This window comes from Rana temporaria, chromosome 7 (assembly GCF_905171775.1).
Source record: "Rana temporaria chromosome 7, aRanTem1.1, whole genome shotgun sequence".
Lineage (NCBI taxonomy): Eukaryota > Metazoa > Chordata > Amphibia > Anura > Ranidae > Rana > Rana temporaria.
This window is the reverse complement of record NC_053495.1, coordinates 139,050,403-139,071,319: the sequence shown is the minus strand read 5'-3', so window position 1 is coordinate 139,071,319 and position 20,917 is coordinate 139,050,403. Positions and strand designations below refer to the sequence as shown.

The window sequence follows — 20,917 nt, the reverse complement described above, 5'->3', positions numbered from 1 at the left end:
CAGTATATATCCAAATTACCAGGGGGGCCACATTAAACTGTAACGGGGGCCACAATTGGCCCCCGGGCCGGACTTTGGACATCCCTGGGGTACATGAATGAAGGAGAAAAATTTCCTGTTTGCAAAATTGTATAACAAAATATAAAAAGGTTTTTTACTTTATTTTTTTATTCAGAGGTTTTAATTTTTTTTTAAATAAAATAAAAGGCAGAGGTGATCAAATACCACAAAAAAAAGCTCCATTTGTGTGGGGAAAAAAAGATAAAAATGTCATTTGGGTACAGTGTTGTATGACCGCGCAATTGTCCTTCAAAGAGTGAGAGCGCTGAAAGCTGAAAATTGGTCTGGCAGGAGGGGGGGGGGGGGGGGTTTAAGTGCCCAGTAAGCAAGTGGTTAATATACAGTATGTGGAAAATGTATGCCAACAGATCAGAAACTGTTTTGTAACTATTACCTAGATGCGTATTCATAAAGTACTTGCCTCCTAACTTACCGCGGCGTAGCGTAAATGTGGCCGGCGTAAGCGCGCCTAATTCAAATGAGGATGGGGGGGCGTGTTTTATGTTAATTACTCGTGACCCGACGTGATTGACATTTTTACGAACGGCGCATGCGCTGTCCGTGTACATATCCCAGTGTGCATTGCTCCAAAGTACGCCGCAAGGACGTATTGGTTTCGACGTGAACGTAAATTACGTCCAGCCCCATTCACGGACGACTTGCGCAACCGACGTAAAATTTTCAAATTTCGACGCGGGAACGACGCCCATACTTAACATTGACTACGCCTCCTTGGGGCAGCTTTATCTTTACGCGGCGTATCTCTTACGGAAACGGTGTATCTTTACTGCGATGGGCGCACGTACGTTCGTGAATCGACGTTTCTAGTCATTTACATATTCTACGCCGAACTCAACGGAAGCACCTAGTGGCCAGCCTAAAAATTACACTTTAAGATACGACGGCGTAGGAGACTTACGCCGCTCGTATCTTAGCCTAATTTAAGCGTATCTGGTTTCCAGAATACGCTTAAATTAACGCCGGCGTAGATTCAGAGTTACGACGGCGTATCTACTGATTTGCCGGCGTAACTCTCTATGAATCTGCCTATATGAATATTTGTGGAAACGCAATTTTTTTATGATGCACAACTCTGCATTTTATACTGCTCTGTAATCTAGCTAATTGTCAGAAGAGCATTTTTTTGTGTTTTCCCTTTAGCCTGCGAACTGAAGAATGTGTTTTAGAGCCAGTTCACACCAGCAGTTCCGTTCAGTTCCGTGTGCTTTTTTTCTGCACTAAAAATGCATGCACAGTGTTTTCCATGCATTCCAATGGCTATAGTTCACACCATGCAGTCAGTTCCAGTCAGTTTCTGGTCAGTTTCCGGTGCAGAAACTGACTGAAACTGACTGTATTGGTGCAGAAAAAAACAGAACTACATCTGGTGTGAACTGGCCCTTACACTTGTCTCTTATGTTTTTTGGGTTACCTAGAAAACTATATCAAACAAGATAAAATTACAGCTATTTTTTTACTTTCATGGTATAGGTAATAAGCATATATAGTTCCTCTTGCAGGATCATGAGGTAGCAACATCCTTGCAAAACCAACAGCATAAAGTGCGTTTTTCAGAATCTGTGCAAAGGGGATCTGTAATTTTTCCACTGTCTGGTAAGTAATAGACTGTTTAAAAATTGAGTGCCCAAATATTGCTTCCCTTTCTCCTTCCTGTTATAGTACGTACAAAATAGTATCAGAGAAAGCCCTGCAATGGTTTAGCTTGCCATTTCATTTTTTCAATATAATTCAATCCAATTCAGGGAAATTTCAGTGGCAGCGGGAAAGATTCTGCCTCCATTAGCAATTATTGGTGGGCTCACGCCTGATGCTCCTGTCAGGTCAGGAACAGGTGCCAGCTTAAGGTCTTCATGCATAGGCAGATTACTGCAAGCAATGCTTTCAATTAACATGAAAGTTAAAGGCAGTGTAGCTAAAACCAGACTTTCTGAAGTGTAGCGAATACCAACAGGGTCCCAGTGCAAAATCGAAAATGGGTCCACTCATGTCAAAAGTAATTTTTCAATTGGAGAAAAAGTGCATCACAAATAAGATGGTGCCACTTACTTATTTTCTTTATACATGGTTCGATGGAAGTGGCATGTTCAAATTATTTGTTCTCATATTCCTCTCACACCTATACATGCTCCCACAGTTGTCTTTGTGTCACATGTATTGCATGGCTTTATAGAATTCAAAATAAAGAATGGAAAAAAAGAAAAAAAAGCTTTTTCAGATCTGCACCCCAATTGGTCGTGTTAAGCAAATGGATGCCAGTTTTCAATGATATGCAATTAGCAGACCTCCAGCTGTTGCAGAACTACAAGTCCCATGAGGCATAGCAAGACTCAGAGGCAGAGTCATGATGGGACTTGTAGTTTTGCAACAGCTTTAGGTGTGCTAAATGCATACCCCTGATATAAAGCATAGTTTAGTTTAAAAAAAAAAAAGTTTAGAAGTCAAAAAAAATAAAACAATCCCTGTTGTGGGCCATACGTATATCAAAGAGTTTATTAAACTTTATTGCAGATAACCAATTTTTTCTGTTCTGAAAAGTGAAAGTACCACAACTTCAACAATTTCAACAACTTTGATATGATTTATTTTCTGGAAGGGGGTACATTTTTGTGACAGGTACCGGTTCCACCTCCACATGTGCCCGTGAAAACCCAGCTTCCCATAGAGAGGTTGGGAAACCCTTGCTTCAGCTCCCTATGTCCCTCTTATTTGTAAGTTACAGGGTGACTGAGAAAATGATGGACAACTACTAATGGACACTGAGAATGTGGTTTGGATTACTCCAAATGGGACATTGTATGAGCTTTGCCTCATAGCCCCTTGTAGACTGTTGCCATGCCGTCTGCAATTCCTGATTAATCAAAGCATTGCTTAGATGTGGATTTCATTGTCTTCAATGTAGGAGCCGGACAGTCTGCTACTGAGGTCTCCTGCTATGGTCTGTTGCCTACTAGGCGGAGGAGAGGGGAGATCACTGTATTGTTAGTTGTAACACCTGCTGTCTCTGCTAGCAAACCCTTGTGGCATGTGTTTATACTTGTAATAATGTGTATTGTACTTAGTGAGCTTAAAGTTGGCAAATCTGACCTGGAATAAGACCTCTGAGTCATTCAGGTGGCTAATTTACGTAATGTTTGTAGTGAATGCCGGTTGTTGTAATTATGTTTCTGGTTACAGTTTGTATTGTTACGGTAATATGATCAGGAGGAGGGGGGTGTCCTTTTATGGGGTATATATGCTGTGAGAGTTTTTTCAAATAAATGTTCCATGTTCATCCCAGCTATTTTTGGCTAGTCTTGTACGATCGGCTATATTATCTGATATTGATGTTCAGACTGGAGGAAGCAATGTACTGATGGGAGCACTCAAGCGGAGACAGGCCTCTACAAATTCGACAGTATCTAAAAATGTAAAGCAACTGAGCATGTGCAGCACAGAGTGAGACGGTGTACTATATAACTGGATTTTAAACAGTATAGATACCTATTTTTAATGTTTTACATTTCATTTTAAGTTACAAAATGGCTTGTGTAGTAGTTGTAAAAGAATCAAAGTTTTTCCAAAAATTTGAGTTTTAAATATTCCTGCCATAGCTTCAATTAAATAGAACAGGAAAACAGATGTGCGGGAAAGCAAATTTATTTTGATGGTTGTAGCTGGAGTGCAAAAAAAATTGCAAATATACTATACAGTGGGGAACTTAATTATTTGATCTGCTGCAGATTTTGTAAGTTTGCCCACTTATAAAGAAATTAAGGGTCTATAATTTTTATCATAGATGTATTTTAAATGACAGAGGCAGAATATCAACCAAAAATCGAGAAAAAAACACATGATTCAAATGGCATAAATTGAGTTGCAGTTCAGTGAGTAAAATAAGTATTTGATCTTTAAGCAAAACATGACTTTGTGCTTTCCAACAAGGGTTTTTCCACCAAGTACTAAGGTAAGACCTTTCTTGTAGTTGGTTACCAAGTTTTCACACATGTCAGGAGGGATTTTGGTCCACTCTTCTTTACAGATCTTCTCTAAATCCTTAAAGTGTAAGTAACCCCCCCCCCCCACCGCTATCGTTTTCAGCCAAGAAAGCTGCGATCTTTGCCTTGTTTAATCTACAACTGCCATGATGCTGCACATGTGATCAGTTTAGACACCAGCCATTGAATGGCTTGACAGTTTGGTTGAGAGCACAACCAATGGTAGTGTTAAGTTTCCTGCACTTGCTGGAAATGAAACTTTTATGGACGGGTGGTTTACTTCCGCTTTATGGTTCTTTGGCTGTCGCTTGGCAAATTAAAGTTTTCAGCCCCCTCCATAAAGTTTCTATAGGATTAAGGTCTGGAGACTGGCTAGGCCACTTCATGCTTCTTCTTGAGCCACTCCCTTCTTGGTATGTTTTGGGTCATTGTCATGCTGGAAGACCCATCCACAACCTATCTTCAGTGTTCTTGCTGAGGGAAGAAGGTTCTCATTCAAGATTTTACAATACATGGCCCTATCCATTGGCCCCTTAATGTGGCAAAGTCCGCTTGTACCTTTTTAGCAGAGAAGCAGCCTAAAGCCTTTAGTTTCGATTATAGAAGAACCACTGTGGAGAACTTTGAATGTTCTCACTTGTGCGTTGCCAACATCCCCAAATTTTGTTTAGTAAAGTGGTACTGTGGGACTTTATAGGCAAACTAAAGATATGCGTAATGTAATAAAATAATATTTATTAATATACAAATTTAAAATACACTATTTGTGATATCAAACACATCATCAAATTGTACAGTACAATATATAGATAAAATGCTGTGCTCATGGTGAACTGTGTGAATTCCAGTTGGAAAGATTATCTCCTTTGGCCCGACGCGTTTCGGGAAATGTATCCCTTCCTCTGGGGCATTTTGAGAAGATAATGTAAATATCATTCTGAAAAAGAGCAGTGATCGCAGAACAAATCCAAGGCTGCGTTAATATCGAGCACAGATGGCCATACCATAACATACATACCAGCATGAAGTCATGGGTCAATAAAAATAAAACTTTTTAGTATCCTTTTAGATGAAAAAAGACAAAAGGAGCTTTCTGTCGCATGTCCACCATCCCGGTGGACAGCACCGTATGGGTCCGGCGTGGCCCTCACAAAGATCCCCAAAGGAGCGCCCAACAAGTCCACTCACAAACGGGGACCATGAAAAATGGTCAATGGCCCTAAATGTGAAACGGTATGAAAACATTATTAAAAAGCTGTATAGATAAAATTTGCATAATATTATACCAAACAATATAAACTACATTGAATAGTGAATTTATAGTAACAATATTGCCACCTAAACTAGCATAAAAAGTTGCATGAAAGGAACTTTGGCATCGGTCTATAAATGTGAAAAAAATATATATCTTTCAAAACCACGGGTGAAAAGGAGAAAAAATGTTTTACTGCATGGTTACCTTGGTGGAGAGTTATGTCTAGAAGGTAAACCGATTCATCGTTTGATCGTTTCAAATCCCAGAACGGCAGCATCCATACTGTCAGATGCGCCAACCGGGACTTAAAAAGACGCCGGCGCAAAGTTCCTTTCATGCAACATTTATGCTAGTTTGAGTGGCAATAGTGTTACTTTAGATTTACTATTCAATGTAGTTTATATTGTTTGGCATAATATTATGCAAATTTGATATCTATACAGCTTTTTCTCTTTTGTTTTTTTAATAAGCATATAGTTTCCACCCCTGTGCTTGACTGTAGGATGGTGTTCTTAGGGTCATAGTCAGCACTTTTCTTTGTCCAAACATGGCGAGATGAGTTAATATCAAAGAGCTCAATTTTAGTCTCATCTGACCACAGCACTTTCTCCCAATTCTTCTTTGAATCATTTAGATGTTCATTGGTAAACTTCAGATGGGCCTGTACATGTGGCTTTTTGTGGGCGCTGCAGGATTTCAATTGGCGTATTGAGTTACGAATGGTTTGTTTGGTGACCGTGGTCCCAATTGCCTTGAGATCATTCACAAGCTTCTCCTGTGTAGTTCTGGGCTGATCCCTCACTTTTCTCATGATCATCCTTACCCCATGAGGCAAAATCTTGCATGGAGCTCCAGACAGAGGGCAATTGATATTCATTTTGTATTTCTTCCATTTGCGAACAATTGTTTTAACAGTTGTCTCCACCAAAATTCTTTCTGATGGTCTTGTATCCCATTCCAGCCTTGTGCAGGTCTACAATATTGCCCCTAAGGTTCTTTGACAGCTATTTGGTTTTGCCCATGATGGTGAGGCTTGAATGGAAGAAAGATTCTGTGGACAGGTGTCTTTTATACTACATAAAACGAGTTGTCGTTAGGAGCAACTTCTTAAATTGACAGGACTAATCTGTGTATCACATTAGCACATAGTGTAGCCAGTCTGTGGGAGACAGAATTATTGTTGGTTGGTAGGTGATCAAATATTAATTTTACTCACTAAACTGCAACTCAATTTAAAAGATTTGTATCACGTATTTTTTTTTTTATTCTTGGTTGATATTTTGTATTTATCATTTAAAATACACCTATGATAAAAAATGATAGAACCTTAATTTCTTTTTAAGTGGGGAAAACGTACAAAAATCTGCAGGGGGTTCCAAAAATGATTTCCCCCACCGTATGTAATATATTAATTATGCTGCTAGTCAACCACCCACATACTTTGGTGATGTCATTTGTGACACTGAAGCTGACTAGCTGAGATGTAACAAAGGATCATCAGTAGGTTTGGAGGAGTATTTATTTATAGCATGCATTGTGGATATTTGGTATTGTGCTCTTTCTTTTTACTATGGCTACAGGTGTGCCTGTATTTAATATGCTTATTCAGAAAATATGTACCACAAATATTCTGAATAGGCACATGTTTTATGTTTCTCATTGATCTTTGACTCAATTAGGGGAATGATGGGGCCAACAATGTCTACTTTTGTTTCATTCTAATGTAGTTAAGTCAATGTGCTTTTCTAAATATAATACTATGTAATCATGTTGGATTACATTCTTAGTGGGAGATTCAATAACTAATTTTAATGTATATACATACAGGCTATATGTGCATAAAGATCTAGTTTCATCAGTAAACTGAAACATTTCTTTCATACGTTTCCTAAAGAAAGATACCATTTTAAACGCTCTGTATTGTATCAAAATAGCTATTACTGTATATAAATAGTATTTCTGCAGTCCCTAAGGGCTAGCATCCTCCAAAGATTAGTGGAGGGCATTCCATACAATCCTCAAATTTGTGCCAAAACCCAAGGATTACAGCTAAACTTTTGTAGGAGGTTTTTTTTTTATCCTATTAGATACTTGTTATATTTGCCATTTATTTTTTACTTTTCTGTGTCAAGGAATCGCCTTTTTGTTGGCAAATGCTCAGGAGCTATTTGAGACACCTAGTGAAATGGTATATGATAGAATACAGCAGTTTATATCTGTTCATCGAAACAGCTTCTTGGTAATAGTGGCAGCTCTCCATGGACCAGAGGAATGGGACCTAATGTTCAGCATTCAGCTGAGGTAAAAATTTACATTTCAAATCACTTTCAATAGCTTTGTATTGCTTATAAACATCTGGTTAGTTTATGTGCTCCAAATGCATTCAATTGTTATGTGCGTGGATTTGTAGATAATCATGAGCCATCTAAATCTACTATGCACAGAATCAATCTATCTATACAAATACATTTTATATATAAACATGTATGCAGAAATTTGGGCATCGTTGCTTAGATTTTATGTTCTGTTCAGTTGCTCAAAGAAAACTTTGACCAAAAAAAAACACCTCAGATGGTCAGTTGAGGAGCACGCAGAGCCTGCTGGCTATGTTTACATAGGCACTTTATGAGCCACCTCAGTGCAGTACTGTACGTGCAGAAGAGAGCTGCATGGGGGCTTCACAGAGAGACTTATCTCTTCGTGTAATTATGAGCAGATATCTTCTGCACATCAGTCTTGAGCAATTGGACCCATAACAATACTTTGGGGGCTACCTTTGCTAAAGACCCTCTGAAAGTGCAAGAAGATTGCCATTCATTCTGGCCCATTGGTTCCATTCTTTGAGTCACTGACCCAGAACAACCATGACTACAATTTAATCAATGATTGCAGCAGGTGGTGAACCTATGGGGTCAGGTTTGAAGTTCTTGCTGTTGGAGTCCTGGAAAATTCTAAGAGTCTAATGGGCTAACCAATCTGCCACGAGTTTCTGAAGGTGGGGGATGTCAGACGAAAAAAAAACAAAAACGGGGGGCCTCCCTTAGAGGTGTAATGCCTGTACCCCCCTGATGGCGGTCCTGCATGCATTCACTATCTCTGTGAGCTATCCATATTATTGTAAGAGTACCCTTTAGTATACCTTTTGATACCTTCACTATTTGAGTGTATACTCTTGCGCTATTTATACTTGTATATTTATTTTTATATTATCGGACAAGATAAGTAGCCCTGATAAATGGGAACATTTCACCCAAAACACATTGAAATTATAATTCTTTCCATGTTGCTTCATCCATATCTGAATTTTTGAATCCAGCTATTATAAGGAACTTAAAATTGCTTATTTATATATCTGTAGATTCCTTGGAAGTAATTTGCGAATCGTTCCCGCGCACAATAATGCAGATGTTGTTAAAAGCATGTTAACAGTGGTCAAAGTAAGTATGCCATATTTTCCTAATTTTGTATGATCAATATGCCAACCTTGTTATATAATGGCTGAATTTGAAATTCATGAGATTGAGTGAGTCTGCACTGATTGCTGGAAAAAGGGTTGAGATGAACAACATTTAAATAAAATCTATTTTTATGATCAAGTCAGTAATTTCAGAACAAATGCACTAATTCCTCATATATCCTAGCAACATTATTAGGTTTGTTCATCGTGCCAGTCATCAGACCTACCCTACCTACATACATTTATAGCACGCAAAGGTCCATTGGGGAGGGAGAAACCTTCATTCATAATTCCATTTCTTGTGTATAAAAGGTTGTAGTCCTTGGGGGTAGCGTCTATTTCAGTAGCTCTATGTTGTCAAAACCGTTATGCTGGCTCCACACATATGCGTAACCGCAATGCACTGTGACCCAAGGTTATGTGTGTAGTGACATTAAGAATAGGCACACTAATGCAAAACAGTGGCCTGCATGCACACCACAACAGACTTAAAAGGTGTGAAGTGACCCTTAGTTTTGACTCTATTTAATCACAACGTACCATCTGTATTATTAAAATAAGGAAGGTTTTCATGATTACATCCCAGCATCAGAAAGTTTATTATAAATTAACCTGCCATACTACCGACTAATCTCTTTTATCAATACGGATTTGAAACTGTTCACCAAAATCCTTGCAAACAGACAGAATGTATGTATCCCGCCAAGAATGTTGACAGATCAGATGGGCTTCCTGCTACAGACAAGCTGCTGATCATGTTCAGGGGGCGATAGATTTAATATCAATCATCTTGGGATGGGGGGGCAGCTACGACTTGAGTGCCATTGTCTATTGACATTTTCAAAACTTTTGACTGTCTCCTGGCTCTGCCTTGTCCGGGTCCTGGAGAGGTGGGGTCTGGTCATAAATTTATAGCTGCGTTACACTCCCTATATAGCTCTCCTACAGCCCAGATTGTATTGCGCGGTCACAAATCAGACCCATTCCTCATCTTTTTAGGTTCTCATCAGGGATGCCCTCCATCTCTCCCCCCTGTTCGTTGTAGCCATTAAAATCCTAGCAATAGCCATCTGCCAGCATTCAGGGTATAGAGAGTGGCGGTAGGAGCCACAAGTGTGCCTTTGTGCAGATGACCGACTGTTATTCATCACCTCCCCACATACCACTCTACTGAATTTGCTGTCCCTTTTGGAAAATCTCAGGTTTGTTTGTAAATCAAGATAAATTGGAGGCCATGAATGTTAACCTGCCTGAGTAGATACTGCAGAGTCTTCAGAATCAATATCTCTTTCTTTTGGCAGCAAACATCCCTGGCATATCTAGGAGTACACCCAACTCCTAACGTTTCATCACTCTATAAGGCAAACTACCCGCTATTAGCAAAAGGCAAACTATAAGGCAAACTACTCCTTTGGAGGATGTGAAGGCATGGTCTGATGTGAGCTTGTCTTGGATAGGGAGAATATCCTCAGTAAAGATGACAGTCCTATCCAGGCTATTGTACTATTTGAGAACTTTGCCCATCCAGGACCCTGTTAATACAATGCAGAAATTTCAATCAAAAATCCCGGTATATCTGGGGTACTAAGGGTAGGAGAATAGTACTACCCACTATGTACACTTCTAAGGAAATAGGAGGTTTGGGAATGCCAGACTTTTAGGAATTATTATTTAGTGGCTCAACTGTACATAGCAAACATAGGCCAGACTGGGTGCCCTTGGAGGCCCAAGCTTGTTTTCCCCGCTTGGAATAAACTGGTACTTTGGACTCTCTCGCAATATTGTAAAGCAATTAACGTCGTTAACAGTGTGGAGATGCCCCACTCAGAAAGTTTCTATCTACAACAAATCTATAATTTTCTTATATCACTACAGCAATCCAGCCCAGACCTAGTAGTACACACCATGTTTGTAAATAGGTGTTTGCAGGAGGTTTCCTTGAGGGGGCATCTCAATGCTATATAAACTATTCTCCAACCCTATGGTCAAGTTGAATTATCATTTGGCCTGTGAGAGGAACCTGGACATATTTCCTGAGGCGGAGGACTGGCACAAAAGGAGCACACCGATTCACAAAGACGTTTTAAATGTGACTTTGGTTGACTCTAGCTACAAAGTGCATGCTAGGTGGTACCTAGTAGCAGAACCCCTCTCGCAGATGTTTCCAAACTTGTCGGGTGTCATTGATGGGCAGCAGTGACTGGTACCGATTGCTGGCACTTAATAGTAATTAGGCACTCATGATCAGTGTCCTGATTACATACCTAGCTGCCCCCCCTGTGAGGAGATGCCGCTGATTGGCTCTCCTCTTCTCACACTCTGTCAGCGTGAAGCCCTGATTACCAGCATCTGTGTTTACATGTGACCGGCTGTGATTGGACACAGCCGATGACATGGTTAAAGAGCTGTGGTTGTGACTCTTTACAGAGATCGGGGTCGTGCCGTGTCCAAGCAACACGGCGCGGCCACCGTGCTGCGCACACCCATGGGCGTGTGAGATCGGACATTTTGGGCGGCCGTCATATGACGTCCACCCAGAACGAGAGCCGCACTACCCAGCTGTCATTTGACGGTGGGCGGGCGGCAAGTGATTAGAAACTGCAGGAGATGATCAAATACCACCAAAAGAAAGCTCTATTTGTGGCAAAATAAAGGACGTCAATTTTTTTTGGGTACAACGTCACAGACCGCGCAATTGTCAGTTATAGCAACACAGTGCTGTATTGCAAAACATGACCTGGTCATTAAGGGGCAAATCCTTCCGGGGCTAAAGTGGTTAAAGAAGATGAAAGGCTTTCATGAAAAACACAAGCCCTTGGCAGGGCTGTTTCACCTGTAGGCTAGTTTGACTTTTTAATTTTTGGTTAGTGTATTAAAAAAAGAGGAAAAAAAAGCATATTTTAAACCATTGTGCTGACTCTTTCACAGGCCACATGTAAACCTCATAGTGAAAACATTTTGGACAGGCTTCTGCAGGCTAAAATGCATATTGTGGAAAACAGCCCAGCATGGAAAACACTTAACCAGATGTGATACTACGGCTCTTCGAAAGTGCGTCATTCATTGCCCGCTGTAATTGCATATAATTTGTTTAAATGCATGTTTGATTCATTTATTTGTTGTTAACGTGCCCATGTTATGTCAGGTTTAGATCAGCAACACAATTCCTGTAGCATTCACCGTTAGCTTTGCTAAAGGTCAAAAAACACTGTATCTACCTTTATGTAGCTATATAGTAACTTCAGTGTGATCGTTTTATTTAAAAATTGCACAATAGAAAATGTGTCTTTCTGCAGCCTGAGCTGCCATTATGTGGCGCTAGACAAATGGGAAATTTATGGTTCTGCATTTTCCATGGGAGTTGCCTCACAAGTGATATTTCCAGATGCGTCTCAAATAATCCAGGTTGTGTTATTACAATGTCATTTAGTAGAACCCTGTTACCAACTTAAAAATTTGCAGAGGTGACAACACTGAAAAACCTTTAAAAATGCTTACTTGCAGTATTTTTTTCAGAACATTTTTTCTACCTGCAATGTGTCTTTGAACTTGGTAGCAAATGCTCCTAATCCAGAAAGAGTCAACTCTCTAGCACAGCCTCGTCACTTCTTGGACATCATAGTCCCCTCCTATTCTGGGAGTATCAAATGAGGCCCCTTTCACACTGGAGTGGTTTGCAGGCGCTATTGCGCTAAAAATAGCGCCTGCAAACCAACTCTAAACAACAGCGGCTGCCGTTTCTCCAGTGTGAAAGCTAGAGGGCGTTTTAACACTAGAGCGGTGTGCTAGCAGAACTGCTCCAAAAGTCCTGCTAGCAGCATCTTTGGAGTTGTGTTTTTACCGCTATTCCACTGCTCCTTCCCATTGAAAGCATTTGGCCCCTAGCAGGGGTTAGAACCGCACTGCTAGCAGCCGAATACCACTGCAATGCCAACGGTATAGCGCCACTGCACCTCCCACCACAGTGTGAAAGGGGGCCTTAGTCTTTGCTGACCCAGCTCCTCCATCCCTCATCCAGCTCACCTAATGTAGCTGCCAGAGAAAAAAAACAAAAGGGGGAATACCATGGAGTATCATTTGATGACAGTTCTGCACATATTTTATGGGAAGTTTACTGAAAAAATGATGGCGATAGGTTCTCTTTAAATCTTAATACAGCCAATCATTACTACTGTGGGGTTTGTTTTTTTTTGCTTTGAATTGGTATATTTCCTTGTATGTAACATTTATGAATAACGTTTGATTTTAGATGAATCTTGCATAATAAACCATATTTATTTTAAAACACTTTCAGAAACTTGAACGTGTATAGTGAAAAATCAGCTAAATCATCATCATATAAAATTTTTATTGCCTAAGAGTTGATGATAAATACAGGACAGAACGAGCTAAACATCTTTGCTTGACCCAATTTTCTCCTCTGGTGCAGATTTTAGTTTCACTTCAATGAGCTCTTCGACTCTGGCTAGGACACTTTCCATTAAATCAAATGTGAAAAGAGCTGACTGTAGAACCTAAAATGTCAAAAACAGTTAATGTTGTTTAGATAAGCGCAATGACACAACACTTCGCAGGGCATAATCTAAAACATAGTGATCACAGCCAGGCAACTGCACACAGCTAGCAAAATAGCGTACCTGAAGCTGCATTTCAGGAGTCATGTCAGGTAACTTGGTCCCTCCAGCGGACATAGAACAAACCGTCTTAGAATGTGGCCCTGTAACACACAGCATTCATCAAATACATCAGCCAGAGGTGTCAAAGCAATATCATCATCTATTCTAGCAGACTGAATAGAAACAGAAGCTGTTTCTAGAATGGTGATACAAATAGTTGCAACTAAAGCTGGTCATACAATCCTTTAGATTGACCAAAACCACAGATTATGAGGTCAAACCTAAACATTTCCATTTTGTATCCAATCAGGCAGGCCCTTGTACTACATAATTGAAGGTAAATCAAAAGGAAAGTGTACAGAAAAAGTTTATAATTTTTACTAAAAACTGGTCATACATTCAATGTCCTTTTAAATTTACCTCCAACTATGTAGTTGCAAAGACCTGTCTGATTGCATACTGTAACGACACCCTGAGTATGAAAGGGGTTAAGCCCTGTACACACGACCGGGAATCCCATCGGGGGGGGGGGGGGGGAAACGTTGGTTTTCTTGACGGGATTCCTAGCAGGCTTGCCCTGAAAAGCCGTTGATACACGGCCACACAAAAACCTGCTGTTCTTTTGAATGGCAAAAACGCGGTGACGTCATGGACTACGATGAGCCTATGTCTCGTCACATTAGATTCAGTCACCGCCATCTTGCTACACCCCAGCCCAACGTTGTATGCTACCACGAATGCGTCAAAGTTTTAGAGCATGTGTGTTTTTTCTACCCTGCAGGTAAGCATACAGACGACCGGTTTTCTCGGCAGGAAACAATCTGCCAGGATTCCCGATGGAAAAATAGAGAGCAGGTTCTCTATTTTCCCGTCGGGATTCCCGGCTGTTTTCCTGATGGGAAAACTGCTAGGGAGCATACACACGGCCGGGATTCCCGGCCAAATGCTCTCCTGGCAGTTTTCCTGCCGGGAAAACCGGTCGTGTGTACAAGGCTTTAAAGTAGTTTAGGATATTCCATTCCCGAACACAAAGGCAGCTACCAACACTCCAACCAGCCGAAGAAGAAACCCATATGAATAATTCTCCCCCCAAATACGAGACTAAGCTCAGTGTTGAGGTTCAAGCAGGAATATGAACTTTATTGGAAGGAATGCAGGCTCTTTATATACACTTGAATACGGCAGTAACCACTAGGGGTGCAACGGATCAAAAAACTCACGGTTCGGATCGTTCCACGGATCGGATCATTTTTCGGATCGAAAAAAAATAAAAAATAAAGAAAATCTCCCCCGCTGTAATATCCACATCTCCCCCCCCCCCCACCAACTATAGTACCCTCTCGGTGCAGACACCCACCCCCTCCTCTTAGTACAGAGACCCCCCTCCTCTCAGTACAGAGACCCCCCCCCTCCTCTCAGTACAGAGACCCCCCCCTCCTCTCAGTACAGTGACACCCCCCCTTCTCTCAATACAGTGACCCCCCCTCCTCTCAGTACAGTGACCCCCCCTCCTCTCAGTACAGTGACCCCCCCTCCTCTCAGTACAGTGACCCCCCCTCCTCTCAGTACAGTGACCCCCCTCCTCAGTACAGTGACCCCCCTCCTCTCAGTACAATGACCCCCCTCCTCTCAGTACAGAGACCCACCCCTCCAGGTAGTACCGACAGACAATCCCCGAGCGGTGTGTCCCACGAGTGCGGGCTCCTCCTCTGTGGGTGTAAACAGAGGAGGGCCACGGCCGGGTGTACCAGGATAGCCGCGGCTCCGGAGCTAGGCCGAAGCCACGGCCTTTCCTAATGTTAATCCTGCGGCTCCGGAGCTAGGCCGAAGCCGCGGCCTTTCCTAGCGTTATGGTCACGGCCATAACATTAGGAAAGGCTGCGGCTTCGGCCTAGCCCCGGAGCCGCCGCCGTAACATTAGGAAAGGCTGCGGCTTCGGCCTAGCTCCGGAGCCGTGGCAATCCGCGGATCACAGTGTGTTCCGATCCGAAGGGGGTGACCGTTTGGATCACGGATCAACTGTGATCCGTCGCACCCCTAGTAACCACATGAACAATGACCCGGATCCACCCACAATGGTTACATAAAGAGCCCCCAATACACATTATTCTGAGTGTCAATACATCCCTTAGCAGACAACAGGTGAGTTCATTAGCACACTTAATAAAAGGTGAATGGAAAGCTGCCTCAGACAAGATTAACACAATTTACTTATCCAGACAAAGGCCATCGTTAAGCAATAGACAATAAAATACAGCAGTCACACCCCACCCCATCACAGAAAATAGTACACAAATATATACAATGTATACAGCATTGAATCTGACTAGCACCGATCAGACTGGGTTTCTCATTCACCCTGTGCCCCAATTAGAGACACAGTGTGATCTACACATAAGAGACGTTGGGAAGCTGGACAAGGAGCCTCCAGAACCTCCCCAGGGCTAGCTGAGCCCCACAAACCCCCAACCCAAAGTCACACATACAAATTGAAAGTGTATTAGGTTTGACCCCATATTATATAGATTATGCGATTTTCTTTCCTGCAACCACAGAAAGATCGCTCAATTACCCCCCCCATCACCACAGTCAGTGTTGATGAAGGAATCCCTCTCGCTGAGCTATTGTGTTCTCATGGTGGCGGGGCGTGGGGATCCGTCCCTGCTGGGAGAACACAATTATTATTGCTAGCAGCTATAGCCACTGGCAATCATGGCATGCTAGAAATCTGACATGATGGTTGTACCCAAGTTGAGCCTGCCCATAGATGGTTCAAATCTCAGCTAGTCCCTGCTAAATCGGTCAAGACTCAAACCATCTATTGTATGGCCAAGCCTTAGCTGCATGTGTTGAAAGAATGGATTTGTAATCATAGGAAAAAAGAAAACAGAATGCACAGTAATGAACAGAACACTCATGAAATGCTTTTGTAAATACAGTCTATTGGGGATGACTTTGTTCTCACCTTTCTTTTTGTCAATTGTGTTTTTTATCTCTGCTTCGTAATGAGCTCTGGACATGTTAAGGCCGGTGTGAAGAGGTCTCAGAAATCGCAGTTCAATTTTCTGTAGTTCGGTCCATACTCCAGTCTGGACAAATGGAAAAACAAAGAAAATTATTAGTATATTTTATTTCACCAAATGAGAAATGTTTGACTAGAAACGCAGTCAGGTCAGTGTTTGCCATACAGCCACTGTGGACCTGTGCTTACAACAGCAGAAAGCTAGATCATTTATGGTTTGTGTGTATTTATTGCTGAATTACCTAGGCATCTGTAGCCATTTATGGATATAGCCACCTGCAGAACTACAGGGGAGTGTGATGCTTGAGGAGGGGGGGGGGGGCCCTACATGAGCCTAGTACACAGTATTTTTTTTCTCTGTTCAAGCCAGCAGGGCTGAACGGAAAAAAACTGACAGCCCAGGAAGAGTCGCTATGCTAACTATCCAACATTAATACAGCAATCTCCCCTGCAGTTCTATTGTGTTCTTACAGGGGGGGCTGAGAGCGCTGATTGCGAGCTGACCGGCAGACCTTTTTCAGTCATGCCCCTTCGACAGAAGCCAGCAGCACAGCTGACTTTTGTCGGACCGACAGCAGTACACGGGCAGAATATCGGACGGTTTCTATAGAACCGCCTCATGCCCCTCAACATTCGAGCCGTGTGTGTACTAGGCTTGCCCTTTGTAAGTTTTTTTTATTTAAATTTGCAGGTTAGCTAGGTGTACTCCTGAAAGTCTGCAGTATTCTATCTGCTCTCCAGCAATAAAAGCCCCTGACGACGCTTCCTTCTTCACCTGTTCTTCCAGGTTCAGAGTCCTAGGACATCATGATAGGCTGGCCCAAGATGACACAACTCCTCTGTATGCACACATGAGTTTGTTCATCCTGCACCACAGCATGCGGAGATTGGACCCCGAGCTGTGCTAGCTTTATTGCAAGAGACAAAGTACGTGTTTTCTGCAATTAAAAAATACTTCATGCTAGCATTTTAATAGAACGTTCACCTTTATGGTAAACATACTTAGAAAATATGAAGGCTGTTGTTGCTGACTGTTCCTTGTGAAAATGCCAGTTGGCTTAGTTTAGCGTTCTAAGGCACTGACCTGAAACAAGTACAGCGATAAAGGAAAGCGGATTTCGCAGGAAAATAGGCACATGCAATACAATATTGAAACATTTCTTTGGCACCCATAGTCTATTACAGTAACATGTAAAATATAGAATCGCTTGCTTACAGCCTCCTTCCATTGTTGCTGTTGTGAGCAAACCTGACTATATGTGTAACAAACTGACAAGTGGACGGGGACTGCCTCAAGACGGTTATTATTCCCTAAGCCAGTCCTGGGTAAATCTCAGACAATTCAGTTCAGCCTATGGATAAGGGCAGTGGTGCTATGCGTCTGTAAGCAGTGAGGGCTCCCCATTGTGGGGTGCCATTACTTGGGTTAAAAGAATCAAAAGAATACTCTACAGCAGGGGTATGCAAACCTTACAGAGGTGGCGACCTACCTGAACAACATTGGAGAAGTCAAAGATCACCGGGCACAATGTTGCCTCCTCACACCCGATTTAAACTTCGAATTGCCGTACTAGCATCTCGCAATCGCGTTGGTTTAAATCAGGTGGTGAGGCGGCAGCATATCGCATCTCACCACTTGTCAAACACACTCGGATCGCTTTTCACAGGAGCAGCAGTGCCTGCTACATTTGTAAATGAGCCCCTTAGTTTACAATAAAATGTGGCGAGTGGTAAAACCCTGTGGTTGAGTTGCCCTCTTTAGAAACTGATGCAGCAGCCAAAAGGTATACACATTAAGCCCCTTGTTGCTTTTGGTGTGTGCTACCGCCTTCCAATCGCGACCCATTCAAGTAAATGGGGCTACTGTGCAAGTGTCCTGCAACTGCATGCTTCTGTGGGGTCCAAGGGGTTATAGTAGCACAATGCTGCCTTCTTTAACCCCTTGTTTGCTGTACTGCACAAGGTTGCAGGGCCCTTACAGAGATGCCTTATTTACTTGAATGGGTCATGTTTGACAGGTGCTACATCCACCAACCATGACAGGGTGTATAACTCCTGCTGCGACATGTGGCCCCTTCAGCTAAAAGGTTTGTAGGTGGGGGGGCGGGGGGGATACACTACCACCCCCCAAACTGCAAATGTAAATGAGCCTTTACTGTTCTGAGCCCCCTAAAAGGTTGCTTTCACACTGATGTGCTGCGGTTTACCTGTACCATGGGTGCAGTGCATCTGCAACTTTCCTGGGTTACCTGCCCTTTGCCATAGTCTATTATATCTTGCAGGTGTGATGCACTTTCTGAAAGTGCACCAAAACTCCTGCATCCAGAAAATGCACCAAACCTGCAGAATATAATAGAAGTCTATGGCCAAGTGCAGCAAACAAGCAGGTACACTGCACTGTACCCACTGTGTGGGTAAACCGCAGAACTTTTCAGTGTAAAAGCAGCCCTATACTATTATGCCCAGTGTATTGCTTCTTACCTGCTTCTGGCACCACTCTGGAGACCGCTAGCAGAGAGAAGAGATGGAGTGCAGTTGGTATCACTCCTCATGGGACAGGAGCCAGCACTACAGAGGAGGCATTGGCTTATTCATCTCTTGCTCCCTACTACAGCTCCAACATTACAAGTAGTCCCTTTGCATTGCACTCTGTGTGATGCTCTGGAATAGTGGGTCAGCAAGCCCAGACCAGGCTGCTCTAAAGCAGCGGTCTCCAAACTGTGGCCTGGGGGCCAGATGCAGCCCTTTGCTTGTTTTTATCTGGTCCTTGGGGCACTATTTTCATCCACAATTTCCCCCACTGACATCAATGGAGGGGGAGTATTCCTCCCAATAACAATTGGGCACAATGCCCCCCAAATATGTCAACACTGGGGCAAAATGCACCCCAAAGACACCAAAATTGGGGCACAATTCTTCCCAATTACACCAATTCTCCTATGATGGGGCATCATTTCTCCTACTGACACCAAAAATAGGGCCTTGTATAATTCCACCGACTTTGGGACCTTTTCTACTCCAAATAGCCACAAGTCCAGCCCCTCCTTAAGTCTGAAGGACAGTAAACTGACCCTTGTTTAGAACATTTGGAGGGCCCTGCCCTAGAGGAAAGCTGCATCTGATTAATTTGTACTTAGAATGCTTTTATAAAGAATATACAGCAATCGAATGGTCACAAGTATAAGACTATTACTTACTTCATTAATAAATTCATCATCCTTGATAACCAAGTACCTCAGAAGGTTGAGGGAAGCCATAATTCTGTATGGGTAAACAGAAATAAAAGACATTTAGTGTAAAAACATAACCAAATAAATAATCCCTCATCTTTACTGGACACAGCAACAGAGGAAGGTCTCCAATTAAAGTGCGTATAAAACGCCAATAATTTCGCTTTTTCTCTCCCTGTGGAGTGTTAAATATATCATTGAAAGTGTTTTATTATATCCGTTGGATGACAGAAAAAAATTAGCTGTTAAGCCAGAAATCTTGTAAGCTGATAACCTGTATTCTCTGCCACTGGACTGTTTATCAGCTAGCATTGTTCCCTGCCATCTATGTGAACTATAAAAATATAATCTTCCCCCGTTCTGGAGCAAAGACGTTATAGAGTTCTATTACACATTGGGGTAGATTTACTAAAGCTGGTGCACTAAGAATCAGGCTTCAAACCTCAGCTTGTTCAGTTAAAGTAGTTGTAAACCCATTACAACCACTTTAACCTGCAGGTAAGCCTAGATTAAGGCTTACCTGTAGGTGCAAGAAAACCTAAAAGGTTTAGGAGACATTTTCAGAATTTACAGGCACCGATGTCTACGGCGCACTATGAGCGTGTCGGGATTGGCGGATCCCACGCACCAGAGCTGCGATACCCGGAAGTCACTCCGGGAGAGATGGCGGTGACAGGGGAGGGGAATGAGGACGCTGCGGGGGCTTCAATCTCAGGTAAGTAATTCATAATGAGCTAGCATGCTATGCATACTAGCTCATTACGCCTTTGTCTTCCATGGTGTTTTTTTTTTTTTTAGAGAGGGTTTACTTCCTCTTTAAGCTTTGGCAATGAAAGCGGATTGGTTTCTATGTAGAGTTGCACCAGATTTTTCACTCTTAAGTTTAAGTAAATAACCCCCTCTGTGTCCTAGGGCAAAAACGCTGCATAGTAAGGTTGTCACCTTAGGACCGGAAGAAATTGGTTACATGAATGGTTACAGGATGTAGCCATAAATGACTTATTCTCTGAATGGGCTAAAGTTGTGAGTGGCATGCCCCAGGCTTCTGTCTTGGGGCCAATACTGTTCAAATGAGTTTATTATTAATAAAGAGGTTGTAATCAAGAGCTTCATTTCTGTGCTTGTGATTCCGGGAAATAACTTCGGAACAGCATATAGCATCATAAGAAGAAGACCTAGACAAAATGGCAGGTTGTCAAACTCTGGAGTAGGTATTGAGAATCATTGGGATACATCTAAAATAAAAATACAAAAACATCCACATCAATTTGAATTTTGGGTG

General features: G+C 42.2%; 2 protein-coding genes across 3 annotated transcripts in view; one reads left to right on the top strand and one right to left on the bottom strand.

The window, feature by feature from the left end:
• The first annotated feature begins 1,535 nt into the window (after positions 1-1,535).
• C7H1orf146 (chromosome 7 C1orf146 homolog) lies at positions 1,536-13,031 on the top strand. Its single transcript, XM_040360033.1, has 4 exons — positions 1,536-1,674; positions 7,443-7,611; positions 8,669-8,747; positions 11,696-13,031. Exons 2-4 carry the CDS (start codon positions 7,496-7,498, stop codon positions 11,798-11,800), a joined length of 300 nt encoding a protein of 99 aa, XP_040215967.1. The 5' UTR covers positions 1,536-1,674; positions 7,443-7,495; the 3' UTR covers positions 11,801-13,031.
• Positions 13,032-13,095: 64 nt separating this feature from the next.
• The window catches only part of GLMN (glomulin, FKBP associated protein), a 124,595-nt gene continuing 116,773 nt past the window's right edge, over positions 13,096-20,917 (bottom strand). For both annotated transcript variants that reach the window (XM_040360031.1, XM_040360032.1), the window contains exons 16-19: positions 19,603-19,666; positions 16,349-16,472; positions 13,405-13,484; positions 13,096-13,281 (exon numbers count right to left, since the gene is read on the bottom strand). In XM_040360031.1, the coding sequence (XP_040215965.1) occupies positions 13,156-13,281; positions 13,405-13,484; positions 16,349-16,472; positions 19,603-19,666 (394 nt within the window). In that variant the 3' untranslated portion in view covers positions 13,096-13,155. The remainder of the gene's footprint in view (positions 13,282-13,404; positions 13,485-16,348; positions 16,473-19,602; positions 19,667-20,917) is intronic.